The sequence below is a fragment of the Ammodytes marinus genome (genome assembly GCF_949987685.1).
Source record: "Ammodytes marinus genome assembly, chromosome: 19".
Lineage (NCBI taxonomy): Eukaryota > Metazoa > Chordata > Actinopteri > Uranoscopiformes > Ammodytidae > Ammodytes > Ammodytes marinus.
In genome coordinates this window covers 18,601,841-18,618,430 of record NC_137223.1, presented here as the reverse complement: position 1 = coordinate 18,618,430, position 16,590 = coordinate 18,601,841, and the positions used below count along the sequence as shown (strand labels likewise).

At 44.5% G+C, this 16,590-nt stretch overlaps 1 protein-coding gene across 3 annotated transcripts in view; it reads left to right on the top strand.

Moving 5' to 3' along the window:
* The window catches only part of bcl11bb (BCL11 transcription factor B b), a 28,946-nt gene that overhangs the window by 5,286 nt on the left and 7,070 nt on the right, over nt 1–16,590 (top strand). For 2 of the 3 annotated variants that reach the window (XM_080047910.1, XM_080047909.1), the window contains one exon: nt 3,831–4,259. In XM_080047910.1, coding sequence (XP_079904036.1) covers nt 3,831–4,259 — 429 coding nt within the window. The remainder of the gene's footprint in view (nt 1–3,830; nt 4,260–16,590) is intronic. The other variant, XM_080047911.1, reaches the window with a different exon arrangement.

The window sequence follows — 16,590 nt, the reverse complement described above, 5'->3', positions numbered from 1 at the left end:
ATTTTCAATGACAGCGTGAATCTTATCCGACTTTCCCTGTGTGGTTTAAACGTGTGTGTGTGAGTGTGTGTGTTCCTGTGCGTATACGTACGTATGCATATGTTTTTGGCTCAGCAAATGGAAGGGAGGAAAACAAAGAAAGGGAGACAGGTCTGAACCCATACATTGTGGTCGACTGTCATATGAGTGCCCCTGGCCCCACTCTGCCTTAACCAATGGAACAGAGTGTGTGCGGCTTGTATATTAAAAATGTTGTGTGAGGTGAGGACTTTAATGTCAACGGAAAATAATTTAGTTTAACGCTTTTCCGTTTCAACGCCGCTCAGAGGAACCTCGTCAAATTCACATCATTAAATAGAAAGAAAAAATACACACAAATGTTTCATTTCCGGTTTATTATATTCCCTCAGATTCTTATCCAACTTTTTGCAGAGGGGAATTTGTCAAGCCACATTATACAATTTTGTTTGCCTTCACCTACCCCTCAGGCAACAATGCAAACAACTACCAAGAGTCTTCCAATTTATAAGAGCATATAGGGACTCACAGTATGATTAGGGATTAGTGGGATTTAGGGGCAGTTACTGTCATGAGAGGAGCCTCATATACCTACCTAGCTTGTTCCACCTGGCCACTATACTGTGAAAAGCACAAACATGAGGAAATCACAATTTTAACCAAACCGTATGGCAATTTATAAATTATTATTATTATTATTTTGATAAAATAAAAAATTATTCTCAGCTGCAATTGAGACAATTCCTCGCCTCTGACAACATTGGTTTAATCACTAAGTACTTTTTGGCCCGGCGGTTGTACATATTTTTCCACCTTTTGCACAAATGGAAATATTGGTGAAAGAGGCCCATTGTCTTCAGCTGTGTCTCCCATCTGGTACATATTGTGCGGTGGCAGTGTGCAGCAGCAGCAGCAGTGGAGTGACTGACTGACTCTCTCCTCATCAAACTGATAGGGGGTGCTGTAAGGCTGCCTGACTGAACTCAAACTTGATAAGGCTGACTAGCAGGACTGTCAATGGGTGAACATAGCCCTGTGTGTGTGTGTGTGTGTGTGTGTGTGTGTGTGTGTGTGTGTGTGTGTGTGTGTGTGTGTGTGTGTGTGTGTGTTTGAGAGAGAGAGAGAGAGAGAGAGAGAGAGAGAGAGAGAGAGAGAGAGAGAGAGAGAGAGAGAGAGAGAGAGAGAGAGACAGTCCAAGACAGAGGAATCAAGTATGTTTGGTAGCGTCTTAGACAGCTGCGTTTCATTGCAATCATCATGCCTTCTCAACGATGGCATGTTTGACAGTACGTCTGCTATGCGCCCTTACCTATCAAGCATGTTCCTCTCACGTAGGAGTTTATACAGAGGAATTAGACACTGTCTGTCACGATGATAGGCCGCATTAGAGTGTTATTCTTTCGTGTGTATGTTTCCATTTCGCTGTGTTTGTGTCCAAGGTGTATTTTTCTTTCTTTACCCCTCTCTCTTTCTCTCCCCCTGTACACATTCCATGTTCAGTTCCTTCTTGCACCTGTGTTTTTCTCACACAGGTGAGCCTCGGGATAGACGAGTGAGCCGGCTTTCATAAGGGGTGCGGTTTTTAGAAGATGTCCGTCCGACTGATATTCCAGTGGCACAGTGACAGTGCCAACACCTGCTTAATTTACTGTCTTCTGCCCCCAGGCCATGTTACTCAACCATAGGTTAACGAACAGGCCTATTTGTCTCTTCAAGAGGGAGAAAATCAAGTTCAAATGCCCAGGTGTCTGTCAACTCGTTGGCTTGATGTTGTCTTGTTTTCCGCATTTACAACCCACGAGGATCTGGCTCTTATGCCACCTGTCTTGTTTTATTGTTTTTTCTCCACGTCAGAAGTGGGAGCGGGCGCCATGTTGTGTGTGCAAAGATCTCCTGCACAGTCCTCGCTTGTATGAATTGCACATAATGCACGCTTGCTCGCATGCATGCGCACACTCACTCACGCGGCTTGTGTGAACACTCTGGAACATTGCTCGGTGTGAATTATGGTCACAAGCTGTGAACTGTAGGTAAATATGTGTTTGTGTTCCTTCTTTGCCGCTGAAGATTATGAGATGGAAATTATTTGGCGGTCGTCCAGGAACTCATCTCCATTTAGAGAAAAAGATATTTGGCATCGGATCATCACTCCGGGGCAAAGTGAGTGGACTGGAACGTGTGGGGGTGGGTGAGCGGCTTGGAAGAGGGGAGGGGGGCGCTTGATTTGTAGTTGCAAAGAAATGTCTGAAATATGAAAAAAAAAAAATATATACATGGTTAAAATGTGTTTAATACTCAGCCGGAACTCGAGCCTTTAAGTTCAACGGTTCTGACCGGGATTTTAGAGTAGCAGCTCCCTGGCAGTTTGAGATGGCTGATAAGAGAGTTTAGGATCTTGGCCCCGATAACGACACACCAGAAGCGCAGACACACACACACACACACACACACACACACACACACACACACACACACACACACACACACACACACACACACACACACACCCTCTTTGTCTTATCTTTGCAATGATTAGGGTGTTGTGTTTGGAGAAAGAGAGAGAAAGGGGAGGGGGTGGGCTCCAGAAGTGAAGAGAAGAATAGAGCAGAGACAGGCAGGCACTGCTACAGTATGTTCCTCTCCCAGGCATCAATACCTCTCCCTGGGCACCCGCTCACTCAGACGCCCCTAGAGTCTCTGGAGCTTCAGGTTTCCTCTGGGCTTCCTAGAAGAGGACACGTCCTCATACTGGTACATCAGGGTAGTGTTAAAAAAAAAAAGGAGATTGTCCATGAGGGATTTATGTTAAGCTGAGGGAGTGGGTCTACGCCATAGGGGACGAGGCGAGGGGGGGCATGTGTAATGGTTATTAATGACCGTGTCGGATCCGTGAAGAATGAGATTTACTCTCTTAACAGGACCCTGGGTTTGGCTTTATAGATTTTCTGTCTGTGGAGAATACAATGGTGTTCAAACTCAAACTCACCTGTGTGCTCCTCCATTCACGAACACACACACACACACACACACACACACACACACACACACACACACACACACACACACACACACACACACACACACACACACACTTAGACATCTTACTGTTTTTCTTTACTCCTTCTCATTTTTATTTCTATCTCTTATCCACACAAACAGGAACACACTGACACACACACACACACACACACACACACACACACACACACACACACACACACGCACATGCTGGTGGATGTGGCCTCAGCTACGCTACACCACTTTGTTCTGCACAGGCCGGGGCTCCCACGTGGTGAAGGCAGCCGTCTAAAGCTCTGACAGCTTAGTTCAGTGAAAGGCCCTCACCGGAAACCCAGCCTGCACTGCAAGATGAATAGCTTCCTGGCCACACACACACACACACACACACACACACACACACACACACACACACACACACACACACACACACACACACACACACACATAGAAATAGAAGCACAGACACAGATGTACATACATAACAGTGCATGCACTGCGCTGGGTCCCACCCACACAGATCTTTTACGGATAAGCCGCGCAGGTGTTTGTCTAGGCAAAGTAGAGCATTGTTGTTTTATGCCATGAAAGTTACACAAGTGCGAAATGTAATGAACATCACCTGTGGGAGGGAGAGCTGGCTTTTATCAGGTAATGTAATCAGGAATAACTAAAAAGAAGAAAAAAAAATCCCCGGCTGCGTCTCTCAATGTCTTACGTCTTGCTCTCTTTTACTCAACCCGTTTACATCTATTCACCCTCCTTCTCTTCTTCTTTCCCTTTTTTATCTGCAGCAGAGACCAATCATGACTCGGTGGGGGCGGTGTTTGCGCCTCTGGAGTCTTCCAGGCCTTCCAGTCCGAATCGGAGGGCGGGGGCCGGAGGAAGAGGGGGGGAGCACGACCTGCTGACCTGTGGCCAGTGTCAGACCAACTTCCCCCTGGGCGACATCCTGGTCTTCATCGAGCACAAGCGCCGGCTGTGTGGCGGGCCAGGCAGCAGACCCAGGTCCTTCTCCAAGCCCGGGGAGGCTGGCTGCATCATCACCACCAGCCACTCCACCACCGGGGGCCTCCCCCTCTCCCCCAGGGAGCTGGGCAGAGGGGCCCTTCCAGTGGAGGTGGGCGTCCAGGCAACCCCAGGCGGAGGAGGAGAAGGAGGGGATGAGGAGAGGAGGCTGATGACACCGGCCAGGGGGATCTGTCCCAAACAGGAAAGAGGAGGTATGGACGGAGAGAATAGGGGAAAACAATGATGTGATCGCTCAGAATTTCTAATAGGGGCAACTGAAGTTACGCACTATAGCTCTAAAAAGAAAATGCAATGAGCAGCTGAATTCTGAACACACACACACACACACACACACACACACCACGTCTCTCACCTGTCCAAGACTGATAGCTCTCTTTTTGAAGAATCCCAGGTGCTTGTTATTTTGACAGTGGCCTTCAGGATGGATTAATGTAGCCTGGGATGATTTCATTAGAGAGAGCGAGAGCTGCACTGTATGCTTATTCTGCTCGGTTAAAAGTAAAACATCACACACACACACAAACAAATAAACAAATAAACATACACTGGCAGGCCTGAAGGACTTCTTCAGCTGAAACCAATTGTGATAGGCGAGGAAGAAGGTGATAGAGGATCCCCCCGCCCCAGTGTGTGTGTGTGTGTGTGTGTGTGTGTGCGCACATGTTTTTATTTTTTTTGGCTCTTGTGGGTGCACATCACTTGTCTGAGCGTTTGTAAAGAAATCCTGCAGCATATGAGGGGGGAAAAAGAGGTTAAGAAAGATGATTAAAATTCATCTGTGTGCGTGGTGAGGAGAAGGGGATTAATAAAGCAGCAAGGCCGTTCTGAGGCCCGTCGACTGCCGGCGCTGCAGGGAAACCAGTTCAAAGTTATCAGAGGAGACAGTCACCATCACACCCGAGAGCTGGGAAAAGGCTATCCAAGGATTACACTGACTCCAGTAGACTACAGAGGGACTTGGTTGAGGAAGGGAAGGAGGATGTATTGTGTAAGTCACCGGTCAGAATTACATGTAAAAAGATTATACCGTTAACACAGAAAGCGGTCACCATGTCTATAGCTATGGTTTGTTATGGAGAAACTTAAATAGCATAGGCTAGAATTTGATCATGCATTATATTATATATATGTACAGAAGATATAATGCATTATACAAGTCTTAATAAAAAAAGACAAAATATTGTATAATCGGACTGGCCAACTGAGTTATGCTGGTAGAACTGTACACAGTAGAGTAACATAACAGAGGTGTAGTAATGTTCTAATTATTGAAATTAAAAAAAGTTGTTACACAACTGCCACCACACATCCGGTAACTGAGCGGTTATACTGGTTTATGATATATTCACAGAAGCGAAAGCGGACGGGGCAAATTAATGAAAAAGGTGTGAGTTTTATGTCATGGCACAGTCTGTGGCTTTTCCTGTGCACAGCGGGTGCACTATATATATATATATATATATATATATATATATATAGAGAGAGAGAGAGAGAGAGCGAGAGAGAGAGAGAGAGATATTTTTGACATTACATTAATACCAAACTAGCTCAGAATTACCCCACCCCCCTTATGTTACACAAGTGTATTAGGAAAGACTTATACATGCAGTTTGAATGTAGTTTTGTATGTCACTATTCATTAAGCTTCTGCCACAGGATTCTTTAAGACCAAGCTCGTCTGAGAAACACCTTTTGTAAAATAATAATAATAATAAAATAAAAAAAGTCTTATAGATCCAGGGTTTACAGGGTACAGATTTGCACATTTTGTTCATTTTAGAATCAGAGCCGGCGTGGACATCATTTGTCATCGCTACAGAACTCAGCACATGTGTTGCCAGCAGCTGTGTGTGGTCACCCTTTTTTCGCAGTGGGAAAAAAAAGTATCTAAGGAGATCACAAACAATATGTGACAGCGCCGTTTTAAGATGTCACATCTGATTTTTGGAAATAAAAATCGTCAGAATTTTGTGGATTTCCCTCAAGGAATTTCTTCAAATACAAAGCAAAGACGGGGGATGAAGCGATAACTCATCATCGCGCTTTATTAGAAAAAGTGGAATGTGACACATTTTAGACGGTAATGTGACTTTTGCTAATCGTCTAATCTTTCAGTTATTCTTTTTGATATTCATTGAGCATTACAGTAAAAGCAGCTGGAAGCCCTGTTGCTGCAGACAACACTGAACTTATTTAGAAGCTTATGCAACATAAAAAGTCTCATTGAATTGCATATGTGGGGGTCAGAGGGAAAACATTTAGGCAGTTAGCGCGTGAGTCAGCCCATTAGAGCCGCAGTCAGTTAGTCACACAGACACACAGACCGTCTTATCACTAAGAGAACAGGACATGAAAGCACTTGAAGCCCCAAATGAAAGAGAGGACGAGAGCTTTGCTCAACACATTAGATTGGCACTCAAGGCAGTCTCAAGTTTCAACCAAATTAGATCACATTATTAGGTCTAATTAAGTCCAATGTGTTAGCTGCACACACACTGGCAGCAGGCTCACACACGCCGCAGACGTGAGGAAATATCACATTTGCTTGCATGTGGTTTTGAGAATATGCTTCAAAACACAATAGAAACCTGCACACACATAGGCCTAAGTACAGAAATATACATGCATCCATTGTACCCTTGCCTAAATGAAATACCTGTGCTGTGTGCATAAACCTCTCCACTCCTGGATTTTTTTCTCTATCACCTGGTTGTGTTTTATAACATCCTGTCTGGCCTCTTTGTCTGTCAGCCTGCTTGCTTAAACTGCTGCAAGGCTAGCAGATTCAACCCCAAAAGGTGCAAACACACACACACACACACACACACACACACACATACACACACACACACACACACACACACACACGCACACACACACGCACACGCACACACACACGCACACACACACACACACACACACACGGTGTGGATGAAAAATGGCCCTTCTGTGCCCCATTTTATTTTCCAAGAGTTTCTCCTGCTGATGCATGCACTCTGTTCGTATACTACGTGTGGGCTTTGTCAGAGTATGTTAATGTGTGTATGTGCGCCTTGCATGAATTTGTGGTATGTGTGTGTGTGTGTGTGTGTGTGTGTGTGTGTGTGTCTGTGAAGAATGATGCGTGTCACCAGGCAAGCGAGAGGTTGTCGCTAGGGGAGCGTTACCATGCTAAGACGACCCTGGCCCTGCTTTGAACCCCTCCCAGGACGGCTGCCGGGCCCCCCTCGGAGCACTTAAAGACATAGGGGCCAAGTCACATTATGACAATGTCTCTCTCTCTCTCTCTCTCTCTCTCTCTCTCTCTCTCTCTGTCGGTCTCTTTCTTTCCCCACTCACAAACACCATGTATAGAGATCACACAGTAAATATTTCATAAGTCCATGTGAACGACAGCGACATCCTGGCACTTTTCTTGGCATATCAGGCTTTATTAGACTTTAAAAAAATATTGTTTTATTTAGTATTTTTGGTGGGGAGCCACGAAACCGGTACTGCTGTTCTTAAACTCAAGCAAAGTGCCATTGGATTTACGATTGAATAATTTAAATTAGACACCTGCCACTTTGAAACTGTCACGCCTACGTGTGCAACATTTCCGCGGGTGTGAAAGTGGGTTAAAGTGCATAGGGGTGTTTTAACATGATAAGATCAGTTTTGTTGTTCTCGACCTGATCAGCATTACATTTTTACCTAATAAATGTTCTCCACTTGTTTCACCACAGTGACTAAATAACTGTGGCATTCCAGATTCCACACCTCACCACCACCGGTGTTGATTTGAAGGTGTCTCTCTCCCCTCTTCTGTTTTTCACTCTCTCCGTTTCTCCCCCCACCCCCTGTTTTTTTTTTCCCTTTTTGCCCCACCACCCAATGCTCCTTTAATCACCTGGCTTGCTCTCATTTCCATATTAAATAGGCTTTAATCATGAAAAGCAATCAGGCTTTTGCATATTCATACCTTCCCCTGTACGCCGGCTTCCCTGTCTCGCTCCAGTGCCAAGCAGCCAGAAATCAGTAGGCAAGCGGCGTAATGCCATAGCCCTAGCCCCATCGCATGAAAACACACACACTGTGAGTTAGAAATAACTTCACATGCTACTTACGCATTATCTCTACTGCGAGAGAGAGGGAGACAGAGAGAGAGAGATAGAGGGAGAGGGAAAGGGAACGAGATAAAAAAAGAAAGATGGCGAGACTGATCCCTGATTTGAGCTGCGAATATTTGTACAGAGGCTCAAGGAAAAGTCGATTTGCATAATGACTTTGTAGTTTTGCATTAATCACATTTGCATATGAAAATGCGTTAATTACTCCTGATGATTTAAAAAAAAATAAAAAATTGCTTCATTTGATGTCCAAGCTCTGGGGTTGTGATTAGGGGTTACATGGCGGCAGGTTGTGTAGGTGATGTGTGTGTGTATATATATATATATATATATATATATATGTGTGTGTGTGTGTGTGTGTGTGTGTGTGTGTGTGTGTGTGTGTGTGTGTGTGTGTGTGTGTGTTTCTACTGCAGTCTGACTGCTTTCGTGTGCTTGTACATAAGTGTTTGTAATGTTTGCCAGGGATTTTGTGTGTGTGTGTGTGTGAGTTTCTCAGTTTTTGTAAGTAGCAAATATGTTCTTATTCCTCTGTGGACATAAAGGGGAGTACAATACATTCTCCCATTTAAATGACATATTTTTGAATGAGGTGAACACACTCCCAATCATGATATACCATCTCCTTGTCATTTGTTTCGCTTTTGCCTTTTCGAGCTGCAACACGAAACACGATAACGAAAGATGTTGGGAGAGACAAAGAGATTTGAGAGGTATTTAAAAGAGGAATATTGATAAGGATCAGATGAGATAAGATTACTGTTATTCATTGATGATAATGGTGCTTAGAAAATATAATATACTGTAGATGAAGCCACTTTTAGAGGTTTAGATTTGAATGCTTTTCCCTCTAGAAATATCTCAGGCAGGCCAGTCTAGGTTATTTTTGAAACATCTAAATGCATGTTTTAAAAAATAAATTAAATACAAAATCCAAGACACATTGAAAACATTCTTGAACAATTATCCCCATTGTATGCATTTGATATATTTGTAAGCATACGGTTGCACATGCTTTTGCAGAGTGCTGCATGTGACTCACTCTCGCATCGTATGTCACCTCTGCACAGTCACTTGTCTGCACTGGTTGAAATTGAATTTGCATTGCAATTTCAAAACTTAAATGCTTACAAATTAATAGAACAGAATGTTTAGTTAAGATTAGCACATGGAATCATACAGCGAGGAAACGCTTTTGCTAAAAATAGTAATAATAATTCATTAATTTCCAATGGCAGCCAATAATTCACTACTTATATGTCTCTTTGTGCCTGTGAGCATTTTGGTCCTATACACATCTGTGTGTGTGTGTGTTTGTGTATGTGTGTGTGTGTGTGTGTGTGTGTGTGTACAATTACAGTATGCGTGTCCCTGCCTGTGTATGGGCCCCTAGAGTTGTTGGCTCATAACACTGCGCCTCAGACAGGACCACCCCAGGGGCCGTCTGACTCTGCTCATATGTGTGTCTGTCTGCTGTATCCAGCCGGGTCAACTAGGTCTATAATAGAGCTGCTAAAATGGCACAGCTGCACATTGCACACTGCCACCTTACACACACACACACACACACACACACACACACACACACACACACACACACACACACACACACACACACACACACACACACACACACACACTCCCACAAATGTACACTCAAACTTGTAAGCAGGACAATGTAAGCTCAACATGCATGGATGCAGGAGTATACGCACACAGATAAGCCGCGCACCCAAAACATGTGTGCATGCAGGAATGCATACAACGACTCATCTCACACACTCCGGCCCTGCATCTCCCACCGAACACACTCGCGCACACACACAGACACATGCGCGCGCACACATACACACACACACATCTTAAAGGCTCCCACATGAAGGCATCAAACGCTCCACAGCCAGCTTTATGGCACTCATATGGCAGCAGATTTGATATTTTTCCTACCACAGCAGGGGAATAAAACTCGCCACTAATTTGGACTGCGAGCGCCACCGCTAACTTTCAGCATGTGCCGACTGACTGTGTCTTCCAGATGTGTGGACTCTTTGCTCCTTAACAGCCTTACTTAAGAGGCATTAGAAACCTCACACCCCGGCCCTGCTCTACGCATTGGAGGGTGATGATGGCGCTTTGGTATTCAACACAAACACGCGGCCTGCTTTGTGTACGGAGCTCTGGAGGAGCGCAGTGCCGACGTGAACTTCATGGTTGTCGCTGCTTTACGAACCATAAGACGTCTTGTGTCAGTGGGACAATCCGTGAATGTGTTTATGTTCTTTGCATAATAACTAGCTATAATCAAGGTAATTTGACAGCTGCACTGTAGTTATTCAAGCTACCCCTTTTGCTTCTACTCTGTGGGCTGTGACACTTGATAACAGGCGTGCTTTTATATTTGTGTGCAATTTTCATGGAACCTACTGTATTTTACAGTATATGTTTGTATACTTTCAAATATACACACAGGCAAGGCCCTAAAGAAGAAGCTGCTCAGCAACATGCACACCTTCTCTCCCGTTCTGGAAACACACTTCTTAGAGAGACCTTCAACACTTCCTGACAGACATGCAGATACAAATCTTCATGTGTCTGTGTGTGTTCAGCCAGCGTGCAGTGTGGCAGACATTAGTGCATAACGTATAATATGTCCCTTTCAGGAGTAAATTGGGAGATTTTCTGACCGTGGCGTTTTCACTCGCGCTTTTCTTTTGAAAAGTAGCCGTGTTTGCCATCGGGAGGAAGAGAGGTCTGCCATTAGTAATTGTAAAAAGGAAAAGAGATGGTGCCTGTTAGCCAGTCAGACAGGGGTAATCCTACTTGCTACAATGTTGTTGCTCCTTCCCTCTTATCTTATTAGCGCGCTGCTCTCGATTGGGTGGGATTGTGGGAGAAGAAAATGAGGAGACAGCGTTTATGGCCGTATTTTGCTTTTACTGGCTGCTTCACCGCAAGAGATATTGAAAGCCTTTCATGGTACACTTACGATTCCCCTTATTTCATCCACTTATTTGTCTCCAGCAATTACTCCGAGAGAGAACCCTGGACACAGACAAACACATGATGAACGTAAGCTGCCTTTATGTGGGTTTGTCACTTAACTATAAGTCAGTGGTGTGCCAGGAGCAATATCTAGTTCACAAACAACACATTGACACAACACAGAAGCACAATTTAGTTATTCTTTGTATTTCCTGTTAGCAGTAAAAGTTGAATGAAGGGGGAATAAATGCTCAAAGAAATGCAAAAGACATTAACATCCATCGATAAAGGGTCAGTTCAACCAAAATTCTTTACATTACTTGCCAAGAGCCCTGCACATACATAGTTTATGTTTTGACATATACCATTTTTTGGGGGGAACAATTTCCAGTGAAAACTTAACAGTGAAGTGGTTAGCCAGGGGCATTTTTATTTTGAAAAACACAATGGATTATGAATATTTCGACATATATATTTCTGTGCTTTGAGCGCCACAGAAATGTATGTACGTGTGGAGGCAGAAATATCTGACGTATACACCTCCAAACCTGTGTAAAAGAAACCAAAACTAATACTGCATGTCTAGATTTTTTTGAATATACATGTACTTTGAGTGAACATGAGCTTTCCACGAGAGGATACTTACGATTGTCCTCCGTGGCTTTTTGATATAAATGTTTTTTTTATTGTCAATTTTTTCTTTTTACTTTGACTCATAAAACGTGTTCCGTCAACTACTCGAGAATGGAAGAAACATCTGCACTGGTCTGTTTCTTGGATGAAAGAGGGGCTTGCACTGTCATGTCCATAGATGGCATTGCAGACATGGGGAGTTAACTGCTCAAGGTTAAGGGGCTACTACACTCTCCCCGTATGCTGGCGTAATTCATACTTAAAAAAAAAAAAAAAATCTCCAAAAAGCCCTCTTCTCTGTGTCTGTCTTTTCCCCAGCGCAGAACAGAGCAAGCCAAAATGAAATAAAGCCTAAGATGTTATCGGGTTGATTGGTGCCAGCGCAGCTTGTCTGGGCCTGTGGTCTGGCGGGGCAGCACTGGCCCGTACCAGCGCAATGTGTGTATGTGTGTGTGTGTGAGTGTATGTGTGTGTGTGTGTGTGAGTGTGAGTGTATGTGTGAGTGTGGGTGTGAGTGTGTTTGTGTCCTAAAGGCGCTGCATAGATGAAAGCTTTCTTTAACCATAAGCTATGCAGGAGCCGTGCCAGGAGCAGGAAATGTATCAGCGTGATAACAGCCAGAAAGACACAGAGAGAAACGAGAAAAATAAAAGAAAGAAAGAAAGAAAGAAAGAAAGAAAGAAAGAAAGAAATGACAAGCGAGCAAGAGAGAGAGAGAGAGGCCGCACAGAGCCCGCGGGTGGGAGGCCTGAGGACAAAGTCACACACACACACACACACACACTCATAAATGTCACTTGTCGAGTGTGTGCGTTAACAGTGGAATCTATGTTCATTGCTTCATTTGTGTGTGCGTGTGTGTGTGTGTGAAGCATTTGAGGTTAGAGGACAGAGACGGTTTGACACACCTGTGTATGTAGGATCCATAAGAGCGAGAGAACAGAATTCACCTGGGGACATAACCAGTGCAATAATGTTGGGCGGCCAGCCAAGCCGACCTTATAGATGTGAGGAGGTATGGGAGTCTTGAGTTGCCTTGCTGCACGTAAAAGACAAAAATGGATCTTGTTTTGGATATTTATTTCGACCATATTATAAATCATATTTTCATGTTTATGTGTAAATAGACAATGAGGCAATTTTAATCTGCATCTTTCTTTGTAATTCTCCTAAGTAGTTTGGGGGTCTCACATTTACTATTGCAACACAACACATTAAGGTGGAAATTGAGCGTTGTAGCCTTTCATATGAAATGATTAACAGTTATAAATTCCCTTTCTTGTCAAGAGCTTCAGAGGAGCTGGGAGCAAATTTAGACACATTTGTACAGCGTAGAGCTAGCTGTTTCCCTGTAATTAACCTGTAATATTGCTTGTTTTATTCGTAAAATAAATAAATAATACTAATTATAATTATTGTTAAAATGAATGAAAGGCTAGGACTCCAGGAAGTCATTGCTCTGCGGCGAGAAATAGTTTGGTTCATAACCACCTGGAAAACCACAACGTGACAATTTGACCCTTTTACTGATTAAACAAATGAGATGTAAAGTGTTCATTAGTGAGCTGCCAGGCATATTTTATTACCTTTGGACAGAGCCAGGCTAGCTGTTTCCTGTTTCCAGTCTTGTGCTAACCTAAGCTAACCACAAAACCTGGTATCAATCATCCTATCAAACTTATCATTAGTTAGCAAATAAAAAAAATTCCCCCAAAAATATCAAACTATTGCTTCGGTAGTTCCAAACATATACACATAGCCACATCCTGCTTTTCAAAGAGGGCTCCACAACCTCTTCTCCGAGATCGAGATAAATGAGGCTAAACATCATGTTTTTATTCTTAAGTCCACTCTCCCCCTTATGTTACCTCCTTTTAGTAAGCTAACACTAATTAGATAGCTTGCAAATGGATGTCCAATGATGCAACACTTCTGTGCTCTGTCATGTGATGCTCCCAGCCTCTGCTCTGTGAGGGGGAAGAAGCACTGTCTGCTCTCACAGGACTAAGCAGCAAGAATTACCTATTAAACCAGACGAATTGTGGAGCGACGGCGAATTGGAATGGTGAATGTTCAGGCTCTGTTTCCCCAGTCATTAGAATGGACTCTCTACGCCATGTCTGAAGCATGCGAGGGGGGCAAGTTTTATAGCGGGCTGATTGGGTTGGAAGGGCCTGTGTGCTTCATTCAGGGCCACGCTGGTATTTTCCTGTGGGCTGCTAGTTAAGTGGGACTGGCTGCTTGGCTCCGGTGGGCAAAAACCAGCTGGGGTCCATTACTACTGCTGAAAGAATATAGCACCCCGTCACAGAATGCTAGCCCGACATACACACACACTGAGTACTGACTGGCACATACATGCAAACACATGCCTAATGCCGTATACACCTTTACACAAACAGAGGCACACAATGATTATATTTTTCCATTTCCCTTGCCAAATAAAGGCCTAAGGTAAACCGAATGTATTCACAAAATAATTTTGTAACTTAATCGCTGCAAAAGGTGTAGCCTTGGAGTCTTTTTTTTTGTTGCAAAAGGATGTGCACTGTATCTCTGTGTATAACGCCATGCTACTGTTTGTAATTCATGGCAGTTTTGTTTAGTGACTATAACAGAAAAAAATATATAAAATAATAAAGCAATGCATTGCATACAATGTTTGTATAATATGAGTGATTGGATGATAATTCCAATAAACCCACAAAACACATTCGGCGTGTCACTCACATGTCAATTTCCCATTCACTGCCAGTGAATGGGAAATTGACTTCCTGGACAAAGTGAGAGTCTCCGAGGGGGTATGACTGGAGCTCATTTGGATGTAAAACCATGAACAAACATTGTGTGAGTCCACAAAGTCAGCCTCCATTTCATTGTTAGAGCAGCTTGAGTTTTTGTCTTTTGATGCCATCACCTCTCCAAACATTTTGCTGTTTTCTTTTTCGTCCGCAGCATCTTTGGGGACCTGTTCCCCAAATACATTTCACCTTGTTTTTCTTGTATTTATCAGTGGTTGATCTTGCCTTTAGTTCAGCATGCGTGCACCGCTACAATTCCTTTTTTTAATTCAACACATGGCGTTATCTGTTTTCCCTGCCGCTGTGTCACGGAAAATGGGTAGGTGATGGAGTGAGAGATTAAAGGTGTTGTCATTCTATTGAAAAATGTAAATGCAGGTGATTTAGAAAAAAAACGTCTATTCTCCTCTTTTGCTATCTTCTCCCTCTTTTCCTATTTTTTCTTTCTCCCGCCACCCTTCCTTTTCCTTCTTTCATCCTCTCCCCCCATCATGCTCCTCTCTCCTACATCTTCTCGCGAAACCGCAAGCACGATTGAGTGTCATCCATTTGTCAGCGTCACATGATAGACAGCAGACCCCACAAGTGTGTGCACATTCCCCTCCACAAACACACACACACACACACACACACACACACACACACACACACACACACACACACACACACACACACACTAGTACAGGCGCTGGGACCAGTTAGGAGCTGATGCCGATGAGTCAGGCTTAGAGAAATGCCACAGAGAGCTTAGCTAATGCACTTTATGGAGCTCCCTTTTTCTTTTCATTCTCTCTCTTTTTTTCTCCCTCGTCTATATCGCTCCCCTTCCCTCCCTCCCTCTTTCCCTCTCTTTGTCCTAGAAGCCGAGCCAAAAGTCATAGCTCTTCACTGACAGAGAGGTCTTTCCAGTGATTTTTCACATGCGCGTCCCCTGTGTGTGCCCTATGCTGGGATAGCTTGCCTCATGGCGGTATACGTGCTCCACCTCGTTCGTGCTACATGAGAGCCTCTTCCACTCATGCATTGTTGTACAGCTGGACTCGCTCACTGTGTTTGTGCGTGTGTGTGTGTCTGTGTCTGTGTCTGTGTGTGTGTGTGTGTGTGCGTGCGTGCCTGCATGCGTGTGTGTGTGTGTGTGGACTGTGATCAGGTTGTTAGAGATACCTGATCCTTTTTATTGTTCATTTGACCCGCATCCCAGGAGACATAAGGGTCAGGGCGGAGTACCCAGATCCCTTGTACAGGTGCTGATGTAGTGTGTATGCGCGGGAGAGACAGAGAACTGAAGTTGGACTTAGATAGTGTTAGGAAGTGAGAGAGAAAATATGTTTTTTTTTGCCTATCCATCCATCCTGCGCACTTTGGGAGCACTGTTTCTTTAAATCCTCTCTCTTGGGCTTGTCAGGCATTTCAGCTGGTCATATTGGCTGCAGACACACACACACACACACGCACACGCACACGCACACGCACACACACAGATGTACATGGTTAGCAGGCCGAGGCTGGTTTGAGTTAGCATGGAGCCAGTCACACTGTGTGAGAGCCTTACCCCCTGCCTGCTACTGCCACCCTCCACAGTCTCTCTCCGTCTTTTTCCATCTCTCTCTTTCTTTAACTACACGTGCGAAGCAGAGCAAGGCTTGCAGGGCCGTAGTTTAACGCCCTATACTCCGAGCTCCCAATGCCCTGTGAATTAAAACACACCCACGGACATGCAAGGTCTGATCTGCGTGGCCTTCTGTGTCCTGATTAGCCCCCCCCCCCTGCATGACAAACAAGCCATCGGAGCAGAGGGGAGCGCTAGCACTGAAGGAGGAGGAGTGTGAGGGAGCGATGGGAGATGTGAGCAGGAGAGGAGCAGAGGTGTAAGGCGGGTTGGATAGGGGTGAGGGGAGGGGGGGGGGGGGGCAAGCGGGCGAGGTGAGGAGGCTGGGACCCCTGGGGACCCCTAGATCACAGCCATGCTAATGAGGAGCTGCTTTGCCAGCAGCAGA